The 23,226-nt window shown below is 38.5% G+C and overlaps 1 protein-coding gene across 1 annotated transcript in view; it reads left to right on the top strand.

The window, feature by feature from the left end:
- The window catches only part of PARD3B (par-3 family cell polarity regulator beta), a 1,522,095-nt gene that overhangs the window by 897,254 nt on the left and 601,615 nt on the right, over positions 1 to 23,226 (top strand). Inside the window, exon 11 of the mRNA XM_042783151.1 lies at positions 14,044 to 14,229. Within this exon, the coding sequence (XP_042639085.1) occupies positions 14,044 to 14,229 (186 nt within the window). The remainder of the gene's footprint in view (positions 1 to 14,043; positions 14,230 to 23,226) is intronic.

Here is a 23,226-nt window from a genome sequence, read left to right as displayed (position 1 = left end):
TGCCCAACCTTCCTTCCGAGGAGTGGCTGGCGGGTTTGAACCGCCAGCCTTCTGGTTAGCAGTCAAGTGTCTTAGCCACTATGCTACCAGAGCTCCTTCCATAAGGATTATGGCCTTGGAAGTCCTATGAGACAGTTCCATTCTGTCCTATAGAATCAACTTGATGGCAATATGTATAGCATACCTTGCAGATATTGTGGGCTTGGTTCCAGACCATTGCAAAAATCAAATATCACAATAAAACAAGTCACACATTTTTTTTTTATTTCCCTGTGCATATAAAAGTTATGTTTACACTATACTGTAGTCTATTAAGTGTGCAATAACATTATGAAAAAGTTTGGAGGTATTTTGAGAATTACCAAAAGGTGACACAGAGACACAAAGTGAGCACATGCTCTTAGAAAAATTTTAATTCAAGGTTTCCACAAACCTTCAGTTTGTGAGAAAACGCAGTATCTGTGAAGTGTTATAAAGCAAAGCAAAATAAAATGAGGTGTTCCTGTATATGTATGTGTATGTATATATTTTTATGTGTATACACACACACAATACGTGAAACTCATTCACAGATACACACATACACGTATAGATACACACAGTCACAAACTGTTGGGCATTTATTCATATATCCATTATTTATTCAATAAACATTTATTTTAGTGCCTATTTTTGTGTCTGGTGTTGTTTTAAGCAACAGTGATATACTGATGGATTTAAAAAAAAAAACAGTAGAAATTTGCTGCATTCAAGAGATATTATAAAAAATAAGCAAGCAATTACACAGTATGATAAATGCCACAGAGAAAAACAAAGCAGGATAATGGACATAGGCAGGGTGGGAAGGTGCTAATGACATTTTCAATAGGATAGGAAGGGAAGACCTCACTGATAAGTTGACATTTAACTGAGATTGAAGGAAGTGAGGGAAGAGGCCTTTAGGAACTTAAGGGGAGAGCATTCAAAGGAGAGTAAAGAGATAATGCAAGGGTCTTGAGACACAAGTATGCATGCAGTCTGGAAAGAAGATGTGTGGCAGATACAGAGTGAACACTGGGTGATAAGGTTAGAGAAGAGGGAATTAGGGGAGGTCACATAACGCAGAGTTTATAAAACATTGCAAGGACTTTGGCTTTTTCTCTGAATGAGGTGAGAGGTCACTAGAAAGTTTAGAGCGTTTGTTCTAATAGGCCCCTTCTATCTGCTTTATTGAAAAATAGTCAGAAGAAGAGAATAGTACAAAGAAGGAGACAGAGAAGAAGGTAACCTAAATAGCGTCAGGTGAGAAGCAGTGGTGGAGGTTAGAGTGGTAGGTTTCTGGATGTACTTTGAAGATAGAACTGACAGGAGTTTCTGATGGATTGGATGTAGAAAAGAAGTAGGAAGGGAGGCTATGATGGCACTGAGGTCTTTGGCTTGAAGATCTAGAAGGATTAAATTGGCCATTTATGAGCTGGAAAAGACTTCAGGAGGAATGAATTTAGGGAGTGATCTATGGGGTGTGATAATTTCAACCCTAATGGAATTGCCAGTTAGAAAGTTGGTTATATGACTCTATAATTTAGAAGAGAGGAGTGAGGTACAGATTTATGAGTCATGAGAGGATAAATGGTATTTCAAACCATGAACTTTGATAATTTCAGAAGGCAGTATGGAAGAGGAGAGAAGAGATCTGATGTTTGAGTCTTGAGACATTCTAATATTAAGGGATTGGTGAGATGAGGAAGAATTAGGAGGAGGCAACGAAGTAAGAGGCAAACTGAAAAAATGGTGTCCTGCAATGAAGAGGAAGTATTTCAAGAAGTAGGGCTTGATCAGTTGGGCCTAATGCTACTGGAAGATCAATAAAATGAAAACTGAGAGTTTACCACTGTATTTAACAACATAGAAGTTACTGGTAACCCTATAAGAGTTATAAATATGCTATATGTACACATATCTACATATATATGTAGTTGTAGTCTATATATACATATTATATATTATAAAATGTATAAAAAAATAAAAAATCTGTACAACTGGACCAATAAACAACATTATCGTAAATGGAAAAAACATTGAAATTGTAAAAGATTTCATTTTACTTTGATCTACAACCAGTGCCCACAGAAGCAGCAGGCAAGAAATCAGATGTATTTACATTTGGGCAAATCTGCTGCAGAAGACCTCTTTAAAGTGTTAAAGAACAAAGATATCACTTTGAAAACTAAAGTGCATCTGACCCAAACCATGGTGTTTTCGATTGCTTCATATGACTGCCAAAGGTAGACAGTGAATAAGGAAGACAGAAATATTGATGCATTTGAATTACGGTGTTGGTGAAGAATATTGACTATACCATGGACTACCAGAAGAACAAACAAATCTGTCTTGGATAAAGTACAGACTGAATGAATGTCCCTTAGAAAGGAGGATGGCGAGAGTTTGCCTCTCATACGTTGGTCATTTTATCAAGAGGGACCAGTCCCTGGAGAAGGACATCATATTTGATAAAGTAGAAACCAAAAATCCAAACTCACTGCCATCAAGTTGGATCCAAGTCATAGTGATCCCCCCTTGGGTTTCTGAGGCGGTATCTCTATGGAAATAGATTGCCCAGTCTTCCTTCTGAGGAGTGACTGATGGGTTTGAACTGTCAGCCTTCTGGCTAGCAGTCAAATGCCTTAGGCAGTGAAAAAGAGGAAGACCCTCAAAGAGATGGATTGACACAGTGGCTGCAACAATGGACTCAAGCATAGCAATGATTTTAAGGATGGTGTTGCATTCTGTTGTACATAGAGTCACTATGAGTTGGAACTGACTTGATGGCATCTAACGACAACAACAAAAAAATATTGCATTTCCACATGGAGAAAACAAAAATCCTCTCTACTGGACCAATAAGCAACACCATAATAAATGGAGAAAAAGTTGAAGTTGTCAAGGATTTCATTTTACTTGGATCCACAATCAACACCCATGGAAGCAGCAGTCAGGAAGTCAAAGGACGTATTGAATTGAGCAAATCAGATGCAAAAGATCTCCTAAAGGTGTTAAAGAGCAAAGATGTCACTTTGAAGACTAAGGTGCACCTCACCCAAGCCATGGTATTTTCAGTAATTTCATATGCATGTGAGAGCTGGACAATGAATAAGGAAAATCACAGAAAAATTTATGCATTTGCATTGTGATGCTGATGAAGAATATTGAATATACTATGGACTGCCAGAAGAATGAACAAATCTATCTAAGAAGAAGTACAGCCAGAATGCCCCTTAGAATCGAGAATGGCCAGACTTCGTATCTAGTATTTGGTCATGGTTCTCAGGAGGTTCTAGTCCCTGGGGAAGGATATCATGCTTAGTAAAGTATAGGGTAAATGAGAAAGGGAAATACTCTCAATGAGATGGATTGACATAGTGGCTGCAATCATGGGCTCAAGAATGGCAAGGATTGTGAGGATGGCACAGGACCGGGCAGTGTTTTGTTCTGTTGTCCACAGGGTCACTATGATTTGAAACCAAGTCGGTGGCACCTAATAACAACATCACATACATACATATATATTGTATATAAATATATATGTGTGTGTATGTATATGTGTGTGTGTCTGTATATAGTTATTAGATGCTATCAAGTCAGCACATTTACATATATATATATATATATATATATATATACACACACACATACATACACACACATACATATAGTACATGTTGTTGTTAGGTGCCGTCGAATCATCTCCGACTCATAGTGACCCAGTGCACAGTAGAACAAAACACTACCCAGTTCTGTGCCAGCCTCATGATCCTTACTGTACCTGAGCCCATTGTTGCGGCCACTGTGTCAATCCATCTCATTCAGGGCCTCCACCTTTTTCATTGACCCTCCACTTTACCAAACATGATATCCTTCTCCAGGGTATGGTTCCTTCTGACAACACGACCAAAGTAGCTGAGACGAAGTCTGGCCATTCTCACTTCCAAAGAGCATTCTGGCTGCACTTCTTCTAGGATGGATTTGTTAGTCCTTTTAGCAGTCCATGGTACGCTTAGCATTGTTCTCCAACACCAAAACTCAAAAGCATTATCTCTTCTTCAGTCTTCCATCTTCATTGTCTAGCTCTGAAGGTATAAGAGGTGATTTAAAATACCAAAGCTTGGGTTAGGTGCACCTTAGTCTTCAAGGAGACATCTTTGCTCTTCAGCACTTGAAAGAGGTCTTTTGTAGCAGATTTGCCCAAAGCAATACGTCATCTGATGTCTTGACTCCTGCTTCCTTTGGTGTTGATTGTAGAACCAAGTAATATGAAGTGCTTGACAACTTCAGTCTTCTCTCCATCCATCGTGAAGCTGTTTATTGGACTAGTTGTGAGGATTTTTGTTTTCTTTATATTAAGATGTACTCAGTATTTCAGACTATACTCTTTAATCTTTATCAGTAAGTGCTTCAAGTCATCCTCACTTTCAGCAAGCAAAGTTGTGTCCTCTGTGTATCACAGGTTGTTAATAAGTCTTCCTCCAATCCTGATGCCATGTTCATCTTCATATAATCCAGCTTCTTGGATTATTTGCTCAGTATATAAATTGAATAAGTATGGTGAAATGATAAAACCCTGATGCACTCACTTCTTGATTTTAAACCATCCAGTATCCCTTTGTTCTATTCAAATGACAGCCTCTTGATCTATGTACAGGTTCCTCATGAGTACAATCAAGTATTCTGGAATTCCTATTCTTCTCTATGTTATCCATAATTTATTATGATCCACACAATCTAATGTTTTTGCATAGTCAATAAATATTGTATATATATGTGTATATGTATATGTGTGCAGGTATATGTACATATATATGTATACATATATTGTTGTTGTTGTTGTTGTTAGGTACTGTGGTAGTTAAGGTTGTGTGTCAACTTAGCTGGGCCTGATTGAGTAGCTGGGCAGCTGGTAGTAGTTATTCCCCATGATGAGACTGGCAATCAACTACATGTTGGGATCTACCACAAGCAGCTGAGTAGCTGCTTTAGGGATGTGGTCTGCTTCCCATATATAATCAGTAGTTTTGGGAATGGTCTCCAGCTTATGGCATGCTTGGACCCTGCATGTAGCCAAGTGGTTTCTTCAACAGCCTGCCATGCCCTGCTGATCTTGGGACTTTCAGTGGACCTGAATCAATGGCCTACTGTCTTGTTTGGTAACATTGAGACTGTGCCATTTTATTTGTCGACCTTGGGCTTGTTGGCCTCAGCAGCTAGTAGTTGTCTGAGTGAAGAGATGCCTCTAGCTTCAATGGGCTGGGAGCAAGAGGCAGAGCTGAAGCCCAAGGTTGAGGGGCTTTCACACAGCCCCTAGAGCCTGGCACTTGCAACTCCAACTTCTAGCCTCCAAACTGTAAAAGAATAAACTCCCATTTCTTCCAGCTATCCCATTTGTGGATATTCCTGTCTGAGCAGCACTAGGTAATCAAAACAGGTATTGTCAAGTCAGTTCTGACTCATAGAAGCTGCATGTACAACAGAACAAAATGCGAAAAGTCCTTGCAGTCATACTGTTGTTGTTATATGCCGTTGAGTTGGACCCAACTCACAGCGACCCCTCCTTGGGTTTCCAAGGCAGTATCACTACGGAGATAGATTGCCCAACCTTCCAAGGACTGGCTGGTGGGCATTCATACTAGTTTTACAAAATTCTAAGATTCTTAGAAATTTTTTTTTAAAAAATGTATAAAATAATATCCATCTAAACCTATCTAGCCTAATAAACACCACTTGATAGATGGTATTTTTTCCTTGGAGTCTTATATAAATAAAAAGTAGCATTTGTCAGATAATACATAACAAAAACCCACTGCCATTGAGTAGGATCCAACTCATAGCGACCCCTCCTTGGGTTTCTGAGGCAATATCACTACGGAAGTAGATTGCCCAACCTTCCTTCCAAGGAGTGGCTGGTGGGTTTGAACCACCAGCGTTCTGATTAGCAGTCAAATGCCTTAGGCTCTATGCCACCAGAGCTCCTAGGTAATACATAGACCAGTAAATTTAGTGTTTTAATCCACCAAGAAGTGACTCTTAAGAAACACCTGACAATCCAATTCTGAAAGAACACAATCTTGAAAAGCCCATGGGGTGGAATTCTATTCTGCAATGGATGGAATTGCCATGGCTCTAAGGGAGTAGATTTTTTTTTTTTTCCAGTTTATCACCTGTTCTTCTCCCATCATCCCATAAATATTGTCTTTCTAATGCAGTAAAATTAGCTGCCATATAGCCAGAAACAGAACTTCCCAGTAGTTCATTCTGATTAACTAAGTGGTCAGTCATGAGCCTCTACCTGTAGCCTAGTCTACTGCAGGAAGGCTCACTGCCACGCCTTCCTGGGGTTGTGGTAATATCAACAAGCAGCACTGCAGTCATTAGGTGATAAAATGCCTCTCTACCTCTGGTTGCCTTGTTGATTTGGGGCAGCGGTTCTCAACCAGAGGAGATTTTGACCCAAAAGACATTGGCAGTGTCAAGCAAAACTAGTGTCATTTTCGGTTGTTAAAAGTTTCAGGGGGGAAGGGGGACTGGGCTACTGATAACTAGTGGGTAGAGACCAGAGATGCCTCTAAATATCCTACAGTGCACAAAACAGCCTTCCTACAGCAAAGAATTAGTGGGTCACAAATGTCAATTCTGCTAAAATTGAGAAAGCTTGACTGGGGCATCCAGCATGCTTTGCCCTGGGTAAGAAGTAGGGCATTAGGCATTACGAGCTAAGACATGTTATACGTTGAATTGTGTCCCCCAAAATAATGTATTCCTAACCCCTACACCTGTGGTTATAATCCTGTTTGGGAATGGGTTTTCTTTGTTGTGTTAATAAACTGGTATTAATATACGGTGTGTCTGTAGTCAGTCTTTTTGGAAATAAAAAACATTAAGCAAGCAGCAAAGGAGCAGACATGAAGGAAGGGGATCACATGAAGGTCACCAGGAGGCAGAAGCCGAAAAAGACAAGGACCTTCCTTGAGAGCTGATGAAGCGAGAAAGCCTTTTCCTAGAGTCAGCATCCTGAAGCTGGACTTCTAGCGTTTTAACTGGAAGAGAATACATTTCTGCTTGTTCAAGCCTTCCATTTGTGGCAGCTATGTTGTAGCAGCACCAGCTAAGGTGTGTGCAGTGGAAGCATGTGGACATCCATCCTGGTCATGGCTCTAGGAACCTAAGAGGCTTTGTATATAGAAACATGGCCTCTAGTGGTGAAAAATAAGAAACAATGAAAAGGCAAAAATACACAGGAGCTCTGGTAGCATAGTGGCTAAAGCACTTGACTGCTAACCAGAAGGCTGGTGGTTCAAACCCACCAGCCACTCCTCGGAAGGAAGGTTGGGCAATCCTACTTCTGTAGTGATACTGCCTCGGAAACCCAAGGAGGGGTCGCTTTGAGTCGGGGCCGACTCGACGGCACATAACAACAACAACAACATAGTTCACAGGAGTTCCCTGACCACATCATCTTGCCCCTTTGGATGTTTTATTTCTCTAGATATCTGTGGTGGGAAAAGTAAGGGGACTGTCAACAAAGTGTGGAAAGAGCTCCTATCTGAAAGACAGGAAGCCAGTGAGGGGCCAAGGTCTGAAGTGCCTTGAACCTTAAGTCTTCTCATATCACTGAAGTCCTGCATTTGAGGCATTGTGAGTACTGTATACCCCTTCCTATCCTGCTACAAAATGTTGTCTAGCAAGATTTGAGTTCAATTTTCAGAGTTGCTGGTTGAACCAAGATTATTGGAAGGAGGCATTCAGCATATTGATTTTTTTTTTTTGTACATTAGGTAAAGGAACATTTATTTCTCACAGAGGAAATGGCTGTGTTAACTACTGTAATGGCTTCCTTCTCCATTGGGAAGTTTGCTGTAATTAGAGACCACTAATTACTGCTTGAGCCTGGTAGCATAAGAAAGATATAAAACATTACTGAAGTTGGGTAGAGAATGTAAAATTGCATGGTATCCTGCTGTTATTGTAGAATCTCTGGGAATTTCTTATGGCCAGGTCAAGGCACAGTGGTTCACAAAAGCTAAGACACAGGGACATAGTACAGTATAACCTGGAAACACCTGACACAGCAGCCACACTACCTAGACCCCACAAAACTCTGCCATTGACAAGTCTTATGGATTCCTGGCGTGGTGGTACTTGGCTGCTGGGCACATAACTTTCCTAACCTGTAAAATGGGCATGATAATAAACCTCATAGGATTATTGTGAGTAGTAAATGTATTACTATAAATCACTTAGAACAGAACCACACAATGTTAACCAATCAATAGTGTATTCTTCTTTCTTTATTTGTGGTTGATGTATTTTTAACACTCAGGTGTCTGGGACTTAAAAAGATAAATTAAGTTTTAAAAGAAAAGATAACCATAATGCTGTCATCTCTATTTTGTTTCCACCCCCTATGTTATAAATGAAAGGTGTCAGTGTAAGTATCAGTTATCAATACTACTAAAAGTTAAGCACAGTTGCCAAAAGAAAACGAGTTTGATTATAGAATAAAGTAGTTTGAAGATAATATTCAAGCAAAATGGCCCTGGTGTCATTTTTTTCTCTGATAGATAAATACTAGATAAGCTTTCTAGTTTTTCTTTTGAAGTAATATTCACCAGCTTATAGAAAGAACAGCTGGTTTTTAATTTACACTTTAATTCAGTAGAACTTTATTAGACTGAAATGAACTAAATCCCAGAGAGACCTGGATACATGAATGATTGTGAAATGTTTAGACTCTAAATTGGGCATTTTTGAAGACAAAAATGAAGGTTAATAGTTTACATTTAGCATTTAACTCTGGTATTCCACTAAATAAAAGAAGGCTAGTCTGAATCAAATAATGGAATTTGTTTCCTAGATAATAATATAATGAGACAGTTAAAAGAGCTAACCTATAATAGGTTTATTAAATTAAGCAATAAAGTTTCATTTCTTTGAAACAACCTGTTGTCAAAATCTTTACCACTCACTTCATTTACAATGAAATTAAATAAAAGAATCCTTCCCTTAAAAGTTAAACATGGGTTTTCTCTATTCTTACAGGGATTGAAAACACCATGTCAGTAGATTGGCTATGATCAGACCTCTTAATCCTGTTTTAATTATGGGTCCTTTGCTGCTTCTGATTTTATGGTTGTTATTTTGTGACTGACATTCAGACATCTATAGTAATTTTTTTAAATGTATAATTTTACATGAGAGTCCCCTCAAAATGACCTTAAAATGAGAGCCCCAAGATGTAATTATAGAACAGAAGGAACTCATGGCCTAGCATGAGTTGATGATTTCCAGGGACATCTCATTTTCACATATTTTAGTTACACTCTGTGGCAGAGTCATATTTCTGCCAACTTGAAAGAGGTGCAAAAAGTGCACCTACAAAGATGACCATGTGGACAACACTTTTCTATTTTCATTGCTATGTATTTGCAACCTGGGACCAAATAGATCAACCATGTGCTTCTCCCTGGAGACCTGTTACTTAAATGGACCTTTTGCTACCATCCTTTGCATTGAATGGAGGGAAGGAGAAAGAAAGGGAGGGAGGAAGGGGAAAGGAAAGGAAGGAGGAAGGAAGAGAGGGAGGGAGGGAGGAGGGCAAGCAGTTATGCTTGTGGCTAGGTGTCATTTGTCCAACAGAACTTTAATATTTCTTGTGTATAATACTTAGTTTTGGTTCAGAAAACTGAATGGGAATGAGTTATACTATCAAAAGATTCAGGGTTAAACCATAAGTTTTGGAAAAATGAAATTTAATTCATTGATATCCATTACAAATCATATTTCTCTAACTTAAAATAGCATTGCTTCTGTAGTAAATAATATTAAAATTGTAGAATCAAATATTTCCCTGAATTTAAACATGTTTCTTCACTAAGCTGTCTATTTATCTGTAAAATGAAGGTGTTGAGGCTCCATTATCTCTTAGGTCTTATCTTAGTTTCCTAGAGCTATCACTGGAAAATTTTATGACTAGCCCTGAAACATTGTCCGATATAGTGCCAGAAGATGAGCCCCTCAGGTCGGAAGGCACTCAAAATATGACTGGGAAAGAGCTGTCTCATTAGAGTAGAGTGTACCTAAATGATATGGATAAAATAGAGCTTTGAGGGCCTCCATTTGCTGAAATGGCATGACTCAATATGAGAAGAAGCAGCTGGAAACATCCATTGATAACTGGAACATAGAATGTGCAAAGTATGAATCTAGGAAAATTGGAAGTTGTTAAAGATGAAATAGAATGCATCAAGATTGATATCCTAGGGATTAGTGAGCTGAAATGGACCGGTTTGGGTCATTTTGAATCAGACAACCATATGATGTACTATGCTGGAAATGACAAATTGAAGAGGAATGGCATGGCATTTATCATCACAAAGAATGTTTCAAGATCTATCCTGAAGTACAGTGCTGTCAGTGATAGAATAATAACCATACACCTATAAGGAAAGCCAGTTAATACTACTATTACTCAAACTTACACACCAACTACCAAAGCCAAAAATGAGGAAATTGAAGATTTTTTACCAACTCCTGCAGTCTGAAATTGACCAAACATGCAATCAATATGTGCTGATTATCACTGGTGACTGGAATGCAAAAGTTAGAAACAAAGAAGAATCACCAGCAGTTGGAAAATTTGGCCTTGGAGATAGAAATGATGCTAGAAATCGCATGATAGAATTTTCAAAGACCAATGACTTATTCATTGCAAATACCTTTTTTCAACAACACAAATGGTGGTTATACACATGGACTTTGTCAGGTGGAGTACACAGGAGTCAGATTGACTACATCTGTGGCAAGAGGCAATGGAGAAGGTCAGTATCTTTAGCCAAAACAAGGCCAGGAGCAGATTGTGGAACAGACTATCAACTGCTAATATGCAAGTTCAAGTTGAAGTTGAAGACAATTAAAACAAGTCCACGAGAGCCAGAATATGAGCTTGATTATATCCCTTCTGAATTTAGAGACCACCTGAAAAAATAGATTTGAGGTATTGAACACAATTGACTGAAAAACAGAGGAATTGTGGGATGACATGGAGAACATCATCCATGAAGAGTGCAAAAGGTCATTAAAAGGACAGGAAAGGAAAAAAGACCAAAATGGATGTCAGAAGAGACTCTGGAACTTTCCCTTGAGTGGAGAGTAGCTAAAGCAAATGGAAGAAATGACAAGATAAAAGAGGTGAACAGAAGATTTCAAAGAGCAGCTCGAGAAGACAAAGTCAATTATAATGAAATGTGCAAAGACATGGAGTTGGAAAGCCAAAAGTGAAGAACATGCTCAGCATTTCTCAAGCTGAAAGAACCGAAGGGGAAATTTAAGCCTTGACTTGCAATATTGAAAGATTCTATGGACAATATGTTGAATGATACAGGAAACATCAATAGAAGATGGAAGGAATACATAGAGTCACTGTACCAAAAGGAATTGGTTGATATTCATCCATTTCAGGAGATGGCATATGATTAAGAACCAATTATTGAAGGAAGAAGTCAAAGCTGCACTGAGGTAAGTGGTGAAAAATAAGGCTCCAGGAATTGACAGGATACCCCTTGAGATGTTTTGACAAATGGATGCTCCACTAGAGACACTCCCTCAGCTATGCCAAGAGATTTAGAAGACAACTAACTGGCCAACTGACTGGAAGAGATCCATATTTGTACCCTTTCCAAAGAAAAGTGATCCCACAGAATGGGGAAATTTTCTAACAATCTCATTAATTTGCACACAAGTAAAATCTTACTGAAGATAATTAAAAAATGGTTATGACAGTATATTGACCGAGAACTTCCAGAAATGCAAGCTGAATTCAGAAGAGGATGTGAAACGAGTAATATTGTTGATGTCAGATGGATCTTGGCTCAAAGAAAAGAATATCAGAAAGATATATATATATATATATAGCATTTGATTGTGTGGATCATAACAAATTATGGATAACATTGAGAAGAATGGGAATTCCAAAACACTTAATTGTGGTCATGAGGAACCTGTACATAGACCTGGAGGCTGTCATTTGAACAGAACAAGGGGACACTGCATGGTTTAAATCAAGAAAGGAATGTGTCAGAGTTGTATCCTTTCACCATACTTACTTGATCTGTATGCTGAACAAATAATCCAAGAAGCTGGACTGTATAAAGAAGAACGTGGCATCGGGATTGGTGGAACACTCATTAACAACCTGCATTACGCAGACAATACAACGCTGAAAGTGAGGAAGACTTGCAACACTTACTGATGAAGATTGAAAACTACTGTCTGCAGTATGGATTACATCTCAATATAAAGAAAACAGAAATCCTCACAACAGGACCAATTAGCAGCATCATGATAAATGGAGAAAAGATTGAAGTTGTCAAAGACTTCATATTACTTGGTTCTATCAACACCAATGGAAGCAGCAGTCAAGATAGTAGACATAATATAGCATTGGGCAAATCTGCTGCAAAGGACCTCTTTCAAATGCTGAAGAGCAAATATGTTTCCTTGAAGACTAAGGTGTGATTGACATAAAACTTAACTTATTGCCGTTGAGTTGGATCCGACTCATAGAGATCCTTCCTTGGGTTTCTGAGGCGATATCACTATGGAAGTAGATTGCTCAATCTTCCTTCTGAGGAGTGGCTGGTGGGTTTGAACCACAGCCTTCTGGTTAGCAGTCAAGTGCCTTAGGCACTATACTACCAGAGCTCACATGACATAAGCCATGATACTTTCAATCACCTCATATGCATTTGAGAGCTGGACAATGAAAAAGGAAGACCAAAGAAGAGTTAATGCTTTTGAGTTGTGTTGACAAAGAATGCTGAAAGTACCATGGACTGCTAAAAGAACTAACATATCAGTCCTGGAGGAAGTGCAGCCAGAATGCTTCTTGGAAGTGAGAATGGCCAGACTAGACTTTGTCTCACCTACTTTGGTCATGTTGTAAGAATAGACCATTCCCTGGAGAAGGATATCATGCTTGGCAAAGTGGAGGGACAACGAAAAAGGGGATGGCCCTCAACAAGAAATATTGACACAGTGGCTGCAATGATGGGCTCAGATATAGCAAAGATCGTGGGCTGGTGCAGGACTGGGCAGTGTTTCTTTCTGATGTACATGAGGTTGCTATGACTCAGAGATGACTCAATGGCTCCTAACAACAAGAGCTGCCATAACAAAAATAACACAAAGTAGGTGGCTTTAAAGAACAGAAATTCATTTTCTCACAGTTGTAGCTGCTAGACATCTGCATTCAGGACTTTGGCAAGGCTATTACTTCTCTCTCTCTCTTTCTCATTGTCTCTCTCTCTATCTCTGTCAGCTGCTAATGGCTGCTGGCAATCTTTGGCATTCTTTTGCTGCCTATAGATGTATCTGCCATCTTGTCACATGGTATCTTTTTCCCACTGCGTATCCCTCCCTTTTTATAAGACACCACTCATTTGACCTAAAATATGACCAAAGAAAAAACCGTATTTCCCCAACCAAGGTCACATTCAAAGGTGCAGGGATTGGGACTTCAACATATCTTTTTGGAAGATACAATTAAATCCAAGGTAGGTCTCTTCTGGTACCTAAGATTCCTCGAGTCTGACGTCCAGCCATTTCAATTATTTGGGATAGTCTACTGATTGCTGTATTCATGTGGGATGTGTCAAATAATATGACTCTACCTTATAAAGGAAGGTGGACAATCTGCTTCTGTAGTGATACTGCCTCAGAAACCCAAGAAGGGGTTGCTATGAGTTGGATCCAACTCAATGGCAGTGAGTTTTGGTTTTTGGTTTGGACCTTATGAAATTACCTTCTCTGTTGACTGCAAATTTATTCCCTCAGAGCTCTTACCCATTCTGTAGATGTGGTGATGGCCTCTTGCAGAGGAAGAAGACCAGCCTTTCCTTGCCAGATACAGGACTGTAACTGTCAGAGGTCCAACCATCTGTATTTGGAAATCTGAGTGTGAAACATTAATCTGTATTGTGTCCTTTACTTTTTTCTCCTGTGCATTTTCCCCAACAGAAAGGAGAACCTGACTGCTATGCACTTGCCCTGGAGACAACAGAGCAGCTCACATTTGAGATCCCCCTAAATGATTCAGGCTCTGCAGGTCTTGGGGTGAGCTTGAAAGGGAACAAGTCCCGAGAAACAGGAACAGACTTGGGAATTTTTATCAAATCCATCATCCATGGAGGTGCTGCTTTTAAGGTAGGTAGGAATGCTGTTCACAGGTTGGTATGCAGGTATTTAGAGATGTGGCTTTTGGACTTGGAGGTCTAAGGTGGACAATGTTTCTGAAGGCTTTAGAACACTGTGGCCTTTCTACAGGATGCAGGAAATGCATATGTGAACAGATCCGGCCAGCAACTGGCTGTTTTCTGACCATAACAGGGTATTTTTATTTCCTAGAGATAGTTCTAAACATCTCTCATGATTAACATTCTTTTTTACACTTCTTCTATTTCTCCCTTAGAATTCCTCTGAGTTTGTTGCCTGACAGAATTGAATCTGAAAATACATGATCAGAAAAAAAAAAAAAACAAGTAAACATAAAGGCAGCAAATAAGAGAATTGTACATGCAAGGATGAAGCTCTGTGGTATCAGAGAGTGACTGTAGTGTAAATTAAAGGTCATTTATCACAGTTCTTACACTTGAAGATAACTCTGATGCCAGTAATGCATATTTGCCTTTGAACACTTGGCAAAGTATATACATTGCCAGAAAAAAAGAGGAAGAAAATGATTCCACTCTTTCACACTGGGATGAGCAATGTGATCATAACTATTAACGTAACTGGAAGTGGAACTGGATCGCCTCTGTTCAAACCAGTTCCATCACTTGTTCTCAGTATGTAAACTTGGGAAGAAACTTGAGCTACTGTGATTCATTTCCTTATCTCTAAATAGGTATAATAAGTAGCACCTAATTTATAAGATCCTAAGGGTCAAATAAATTAGTATGTGTAAAGTGACTAAGGCATTAAAGTGATTATGAACTGTGGAATACATATTTTCAGCTATTACCGTCATCAGTTACCATCACCTCTTGCCATGTGTGAGATGTTTTGAGTGTAAATTCTACTTTAGCTACTCTCTGTCTGTGAATGTAGTCAAGTTATGTTCCTTCACTGTACCTCAGTTTCTTCATTTGTGAAATCAGTAGTATCCAACTCTAGGTGTTTTTGAAAGGGCTGAAAGAGAATACATGTAAAGTGCTCAGCCTAGTGCCTCTGAGAAGTTTCTGGTAAATGTTAGCTATTTTGAAGTTATCTTGATATCAATAATGTGTGTCCTCTCCCAAGCAAAAGCCAAGAAAGCCATGGTAGACTTCATAGGAGCATCTCTGCTTCTAGAATTTTGGCTTTGTGGAAGCATTTGTCTTTCAGCACTTAGCATTCCTTCTTTGTTTCACACCTGGATCTTGATTGAGGTGATGTCCTTTTCCTTGGGCAATACAAAAACATGTTCTATTTAATTTCACTCCTTGAACCAGGTAGCTTCTGTTACATAATAAATAGTGATACAACTTCAGTAGCATGTATCAGTTAATCCTTTATCTCCCTCATACCTCTTCAGGGCAGTAGGGAGGCTGATTTGGACTAGGGTGGCTTTTTATCACACTGTAGGTCTACAGGTCTCAGTTGGCCTCATGTATTTCACCTACTCCTTGGAGCAGCAGACTAGCTAAATATGTTCATTAAATTCCATGACTGAAGTATCAGAGGGACTACAGAAACAGTCAAAGCCCCTTAAGACCCGAACTTGAAAAACTAACACTGTCTAACATTGGGTAAAGCAAGTCACATGGCTGACTTGAACCTCAAAGAGTGGAGAAATATACTTGATCCACACTGAGGCTGTGGCAAAGGTGGGGTATAGAGAAAGGTGAAGAAACTGTGTCAGGCATTCAGTCTACCACACTCTCCATCTTTTCCCAGTCTGGTTCTGAAATACGGAACCAGAAGCAGAGGGAACAATAGTGATAGTAATAACAGTAGCACCATCAACAACAGTGAGCATTTATTAATGCTGAGTATAAGCCAGACAACATAATAAGTGTTTTACATGGACTCTCTTACTTTATTCTTCATATTCACATTGTTGTTGTTGTTGTTATGTACTGTCGAGTCGGACCCGACTCATAGCGACCCCTCCTTGGGTTTCCGAGGCAGTATCACTACGGAAGTAGATTGCCTCATCTTCCTTCTGAGGAGTGGCTGGTGGGTTTGAACCTCCAGCCTTCTGGTTAGCAGTCAAGGGCCTTAGGCACTGTGCTGCTAGAGCTAGGATACTATTATTTTGTCATTTTATCAAAGGGGAAACTCTGGATTATAGTGGTTAGTGACTGTCCTGTATTCATATAGCCAGCAATCAATTAAACCAAGATGGAACCCAGGCAGTCTGACTCAGAGCCTGTAGTATACTGAATCGCAATGAAGACATTTCATATCATCCCTTCACATCCTCTAGTGCAAGGATCATCACCTTGAAGTTGTTTCATGTCATGCACTCATTCTCAGCAAAGCCACCTGAACATGTATGTTTGTGGTCCTTGGTCATATTTTGAATTCCAGCTTGATATTAGTCCTCTTACTCCTAATGATGGCTCTGTTTGCAGAATTAATTCCAAGTAACAATAAAACTGAGATGACTTTTTAGAAATTGAAAGCAAACATCTTGGCTTTTTAATTTTTTTATGGGCAATAACTTAAGTTCAAGCAGGTAGTGGCGAGCAGGTTTGATGTGTATATAAATGTTTGTGTAAGTGAGCCTCTCCTTACCTAAGCAGTTTCTAAGAGTCTTGTTCCTCCCAGAAAGATTTCACTTTCCATTTATGTAAATTTTTTTCCTGACACTGGCCTGCTGAGTCAGATGATCACACCATTAAATACCACTGGACAGTATATTTATAGCTCATCTTAAACAGTAGGAGGCATCAATCGTGGACTTAGTGTTGTTGTGAACATTTGGTATCCATTTGTCTTGTTTATCTTTTGCAGTGTAAAAGGGTAAAGACCTGAGCTTTGCTCACAAGAAGTCTGATCAACTAGGGGGAATTTTTTTTTTTTTTTTTTCTCTACTCTCTTTCTGAGGAGCTCTGGTAGCATAGTGCCTAAGGGACCTGACTGCTCACCAGAAGGCTGGCGGTTCAAACCCACCAGCCACTCCTCAGAAGGAAGGTTGGGCATTCTACTTCTGTAGTGATACTGCCTCGGAAACCCAAGGAGGGGTCGCTATGAGTCGGGGCCGACTCGACGGCAAACAACAACAACAACAACAACTCTCTTTCTGCTCTTCCAATAAGCCAATGTTACTCTTCAGAAAATTGCTACCTGTTCCATGATTCAGAGTTATGTTTTACAAAAATTGTTTTGAGACTTTCATTCCTGCCCCTATTCAGAAGACACAACTGTAACAGACTGCAGTGTCCCTAGGGGGAAAGAGGAGATAAGCATTGGGAACATCCACCTTAGCATCTGGCTATAGATTTTTACCAAAATCAACAAAATCATCTTTCTGCTGGCATGCAGTCTTTTTCTCCTCGCCCTTCATACCACTAATTAGTTCTCAAGGTATTTTTCTCTTTAGGGAAGGTGGATTTTTGAAAATGAAACTAGTTTCAAAAGTATGGCCAAATCCTTCCTGTGGATTCTGTCTGTTAAATTCTCCTGGGCATTTCCATTAGGGTAAACAAAAAGAGGCTACTACTTGCCAGATGTAAAACCACTGAATGACTAGGACTATAATTGAGAGTCTCATTTTGTTTGCTGTTCCCTTACCTCTCAGGCCACTGTTTTATATCATTTCATCTCTTATTTGAGTTCTTTCTAAAAGAGATTTAAATCTCTATTTGAAGTAGTGTAGTGCCTAAGGCACTTGACTGCTGACCAGACTTCCGACCACTCCTCGGAAGGAAGATGGGCAATCTACTTCCGTAGTGATACTGCCTCGGAAACCCAAGGAGGGGTCACTGAGTCGGGTCCAACTCGATGGCACATAACAACAACAACAACATTTGAAAATAAGAGCATCCAGCTACTCTAGGATCCCTGCTTGGGAGTAAGTCCCTGATTCACTCTAAGGACACAATGAACAGTATTTCTCATCCAGTTCAGAATGGTCCAATGCTTAATCTCATCTTCTTATTTAAATTAACCATCACATATGCAGGTGAAACTTGGACAGTGCAAAAAGAAGATAGAAGAAGAATTGATGCATTTGAAATGTGCTGACAAAGGATATTGAACATACTATGGACAGGCAGAAGAACAAGCGAATCACTCTTAGAAGAAATAAAACCAGAATGTTCTTTAGAAGCGAGGATGGCAAAACATTGTCTCATTTATTTGGATATGTCATCAGGAAAGACTAATCCCTAGAAAAGGACATCATGTTTGGTAAGGTGAAAGGTCAGCAAAAACAAAGAAAACCCTCAATGAGACGGAATGACACAATAGCCTCAGTTATAAACTCAAATGTACCAGTGACCATGAAGATGGTGCAGGAACAAACGTTTTGTTCTGTTGTACGTCAGATCACGTGAGTCAGAGCTGACTCGGTACCAGCTAACAACGACTGTGTTCAGATTCCAATCTTCATGTTAGGAATTAAAGCCCAGAACCTCGTCCCTTCTTAGGCCAAGCCACAACACCTGCCCTTCAGGCTGCTTTGGAAAAGGAGGTCTTAGTAGGCCCCTCTGAAGCATCATTTTTAGCTGTATCCTCAATGCACGAAGTGGCCATTGGTCATAGCAGCCAAATCACTATTTCTCAGAATGTTGACGTGCATATACTTAAACAGCAGTATGCATGCATTAGATGTTTGTAATTTTACCTTAGTTTTTGCCGTCTTCCCAGCCATTTGTCCCTGAAGTACAGTGTAATTGCTTCTAGGACCAAAATACACTACATATCAGTGTATGAACTGAATACTCTGATTACATTGAAATTATGATGTCTGCGAGAATGGTTGTCTGAAATTTCCTTTTTCTGGCTGGAATTTAAAATGAATGTGTTGTTGTCGTTAAATAGAAAGACAAATAGTCTTTCTTGCAGTTAGAAAAAATAACTTGAGAAAAACTCCCTTTTCCCAAATTCCCATAAAAATTACTTTTTTTTTCCTGCAGACTAGCAGAAATATAATTTTTTATATTTAACGTGAAGACTTAGATATTTTCATCCTCATTTGGTAAACATTTTCAATTCTGAGATTGGTGGCTTTTTCTTAGTTTCCTTTTGATGTACTATATGAACTAAATATTTTTATGATGAAAAATGCATTTTACATCTATTAATTTTACTCACTTAAACTGCTGCTTTTTCTACCTTATAAAAAAATAAGTTTAGAAAAAAATACAGCTGGAATAGTTATGTTTTTAAAAATTACCTACATTGTTAACACACTATAAGTAAGATTAAAATCCCCATAGAATATGTTGTGTTAGTTCTAAATAACATATTTTATTTGAATACACTGACTTTGTGAATAGAATTGTCCTATAGAAACTTTAAACTAGTGAAGTAGAAATTAAAATTTAAAAGAAATTCTTGCTAAAGAAAAAATGTCATGTATCAGGTAAGTTATTTAAGGGATCTTAAGTAGAAAGAATGAATTTTAAAATACCTGTTATTCTCTAGAAAATTAATTAGCCAGGTTTGCGCTTAATAGAAGTACTTGATGATGATGAAATTTAATGAAAGAAAAATGCCTGACATAGCTAATTGCAAATGCATGTACTTGGAATATGAAATAGACATAATTTAAGTAATTCGATTCTCGTGTGCTTAGGAAATTCAGGACACTCCTTCTGAAAGATACAGAATTTCATAATCTGAACCGTTTAGTAAGGGGAGAAAAAGAATTTTAGCACAAGCAATGCCAATATTTACCAATGAGTAAAATGTTCACTTTCAAGAAGCTAGCCCAGCTCTAACATTTCTGGGAATGTGCTGCTTGTTCCTTAATCTCCATAACTCTTAGTAATATAGGGCATTTAACAGCATCCAAACTATTTAACATAGTAGTGCAATTGGAGTTTCCAATGTGAGTAATTTCTACCTCGGTTTTTGCTGGTAGCTATAAATCATGTAGTGGATCTCTAATTAATGGATTCAAAGGAAGATAAAAGGGACAGCTTTTTAAGGAACACTAATGTTAAATCATTTTTTCAACTACCCATTTTTCTTAAAATTGATAGTGTTTCCCACCAGTGGAAATACCTTCAGGATCATTACCCGTAGCCAGTGTCTCTGAAGCTTTTACCTCTGACAAGAGCACTGTACATGATGGTGGTGTAAATAGCTCCATTGAAACTCTCAGCTGTTAGAAGCAGACCACAAAGGTGGGATACACTTAGGGGCAACTAAGAGTAGGAACTTTGCCTGGAAAAATTCACAGTCATTTGATACCCAGTAAGAATTTTATCTTGAAAAAGAAATTACTAACTTAAACATGAGAAAATTACTTAGCTATTGTTATGCCACTTATGTTTAACCACTTAAAAATAACGACTTCTTAAAAAGAAATCTGAATATGTTAGGATATGTTAACTCATAAGGTTTATCATTTTTGGATTTCCTGCAGCTGTAACTATTTTTTTTTTTTTAACTTTCATTGTGGTGAAAGCATACACAACAAAACAACTTCCACATTTACAGCTCAGAGATGTTGATGACATTTTCATGCTGTGCCCCATTATTGCTATCCTTTTCCAAAGTATTCCACCACCATCATCATAAACTCAATGCCTACAACTATTTTATAAAGGATGGAATATAACATGATTTTGAAAATATCACAAAGCTACCTTCCATCATTGCTTTTCTTGTCAATCTTTATCACTTTTGTATTTTTATTTCATGCATGAAAATGTAAATAAGAGATAAATTTACACCATGCTGAATACGATTTGGGAACTCTACATTTCTTTGAGGGAGCTCTGGTAGAATAGTGCCTAAGGCACTTGGCTGCTAATCAGAAGGCTAGCGGTTCAAACCCACCAGCCACTCCTCGGAAGGAAGGTTGGGCAATCCTACTTCCGTAGTGATACTGCCTCGGAAACCCAAGAACGGGTCGCTATGAGTCGGGGCCGACTCGACGGCAAACAACAACAACAACAACAATTCTAATTGAAAAGAAAGTTATGATCTACAAAAGTTGATATACTATTATGGAGAAGCTTTGGCTCTGGAAATAGCACCTTTACCCAGAAAAGCTATATTCATCTTCATTATGGGTACTTGGCGGCTATACATATCTGCTGAGTTGTGTTCTGTGGTCAGAGTTTTGTTCTTACACTCTGCTTTGGGTCCACTTGTCTAGTGACCATATTTAAAGCAATCTTAACACAAGAGAACAGCTCATTTTTTTTTTTAAAGCCAACTTAATAAGTAAGAATAATTTTAATAAGTTTAAAAGGGCTCAAGATTGCAGTCTAACTATGGTTCCCTTATAACTTTTTTAAAAATGTTTTAATATCAGTTTTTCTTGGCCAAAATAGATCCAAAGGAGAAGATCAGGCAGGAGATAGGAAGGGATTGGAGGAAACTGAAATGAAAGGGAAGAAAAAGTAAGAAGCAGGCACAGAATGGTATTACCACATAGGGACCAGGGAATACTCATGAGGACCCTAAGTCAGTGTTTCTCAAACTTTTCTTGTTTGAGAAAAAACAAGAAATTGTAAGATTCAGTGAAGACTAAAAAAAAAAAAAAAAAACCCAAACTCAATGCTGTGGACTTGTTTCCTACTCATAGCGACCCCTCCTTGAGTTTCCTAGGCAATGTCTCTATGGAAGTAGATTGCCCAGTCATCTTTCCAGGGAGTAGCTGGTGGGCTTGAACAGCCGTCCTTCTGGTTAGCAGTCAAATGCCTTAGGCACTATGCCACAAGAGCTCCCCCTGTAAAGCCTAGAGGTTGCAACATATTTATTTGTAACCTACATTTTTCCAGAAAGGTTTTTTTTAAATGGAAAAATATGTTTTATAGGCATTATATCAAAATCTCTTTGATTCTGTATGTTTTGATGCTTTTAAAAAAAAAAAAGGACCCTTCAGTTATCCAGAAAATTCATCTTTGAAGAACTGAGTAAATGTGATGTTGTTGGGACTTCATTGGTTTGCAATAGGGAAATGGGGGGAGACTCCTCAGAGGATAAAAGAATTGAGTAAATTAATTTTAAAGTTTATAATAGCTGAACAAGTAAATATGTGGCTAGTAGAAGAAGGTAATCAAGTTTTACTCTTAAAAATATAAAAGCTCTCTGAACATGTACAGACATATCCAAACCAGCCTGGCATTAATTAATCTCTCATAGTTACAGTTCATATATTAAACAATTTATTTATTGTTGATGAAACTTACTCTAGGTTCAAAGCACATAAGTAAAAGATTCAAGTAACTCCATTTAGCAAGTGCTTATTGAACATAACCAGAAATTCAGAAAATATATAATAAGCAAAAAACTTAAGATGACTATAATAAGAGAAATATGTGAACAACTCAATAATAAGAGGTATGATAGACATATATGAAAAATATGATTATTGTTCAGATATTGGAGTAATTCTGCCTGGAGAGAAATCCATGAAGGAAAGCCAGTTCCTGAGGCTTGCTTTGAAGGATAGTAGCTACTAAGCAGGTAAACAGGAATCCAAAAGACACTGGGGCAGAAGGAAGAGAGTGAAGAATGAAGTATGGGTTCAGATTATATTAGGACCAAGGATATAGAAACATTTGCTAGCATAGACACCGTTCACAGGAACGTATGTGATATTAATCTTACCAACATTTTCCTTCCCTTCTTTGATTGAAAACTTATACATTAAAATCTTGATGCATTCTTTTCCTTCCACTGCTGTTGTTTCCAAATGAAGTTAAATTATTTCAATCTGGAATGAAAATTTTTTCCAGTCTAGGACTTCTGTTTTATCTTATTTCATTTGCAAAAATATTGTAGGCAAACATAATCATAGAGTGATTTAGGGCCGTATGAGGACAGTCTCCTCCCTCTATCAGGTACCATCTTGCCTGGAGTCCCAGCCCACTCCAGGAAAATTCTGCATTTCAGTCTGAACCCAGACTTTAGAGTTTGTAGTCTAGGTGTTGATAATATCCCAGGGGGCCTTGCTGACGGTCCTGTTAGAAACACACAGAGGCAGGAGCCAGCATCTGGTCATGATTAGTCCTCTCAACACCCTGGCCTAAT

This window comes from Orycteropus afer, unplaced genomic scaffold (assembly GCF_000298275.1).
Source record: "Orycteropus afer afer isolate SDZICR_OR568_19922 unplaced genomic scaffold, OryAfe1.0 scaffold00002, whole genome shotgun sequence".
Lineage (NCBI taxonomy): Eukaryota > Metazoa > Chordata > Mammalia > Tubulidentata > Orycteropodidae > Orycteropus > Orycteropus afer.
This window is presented reverse-complemented; position numbering and strand designations above follow the sequence as displayed.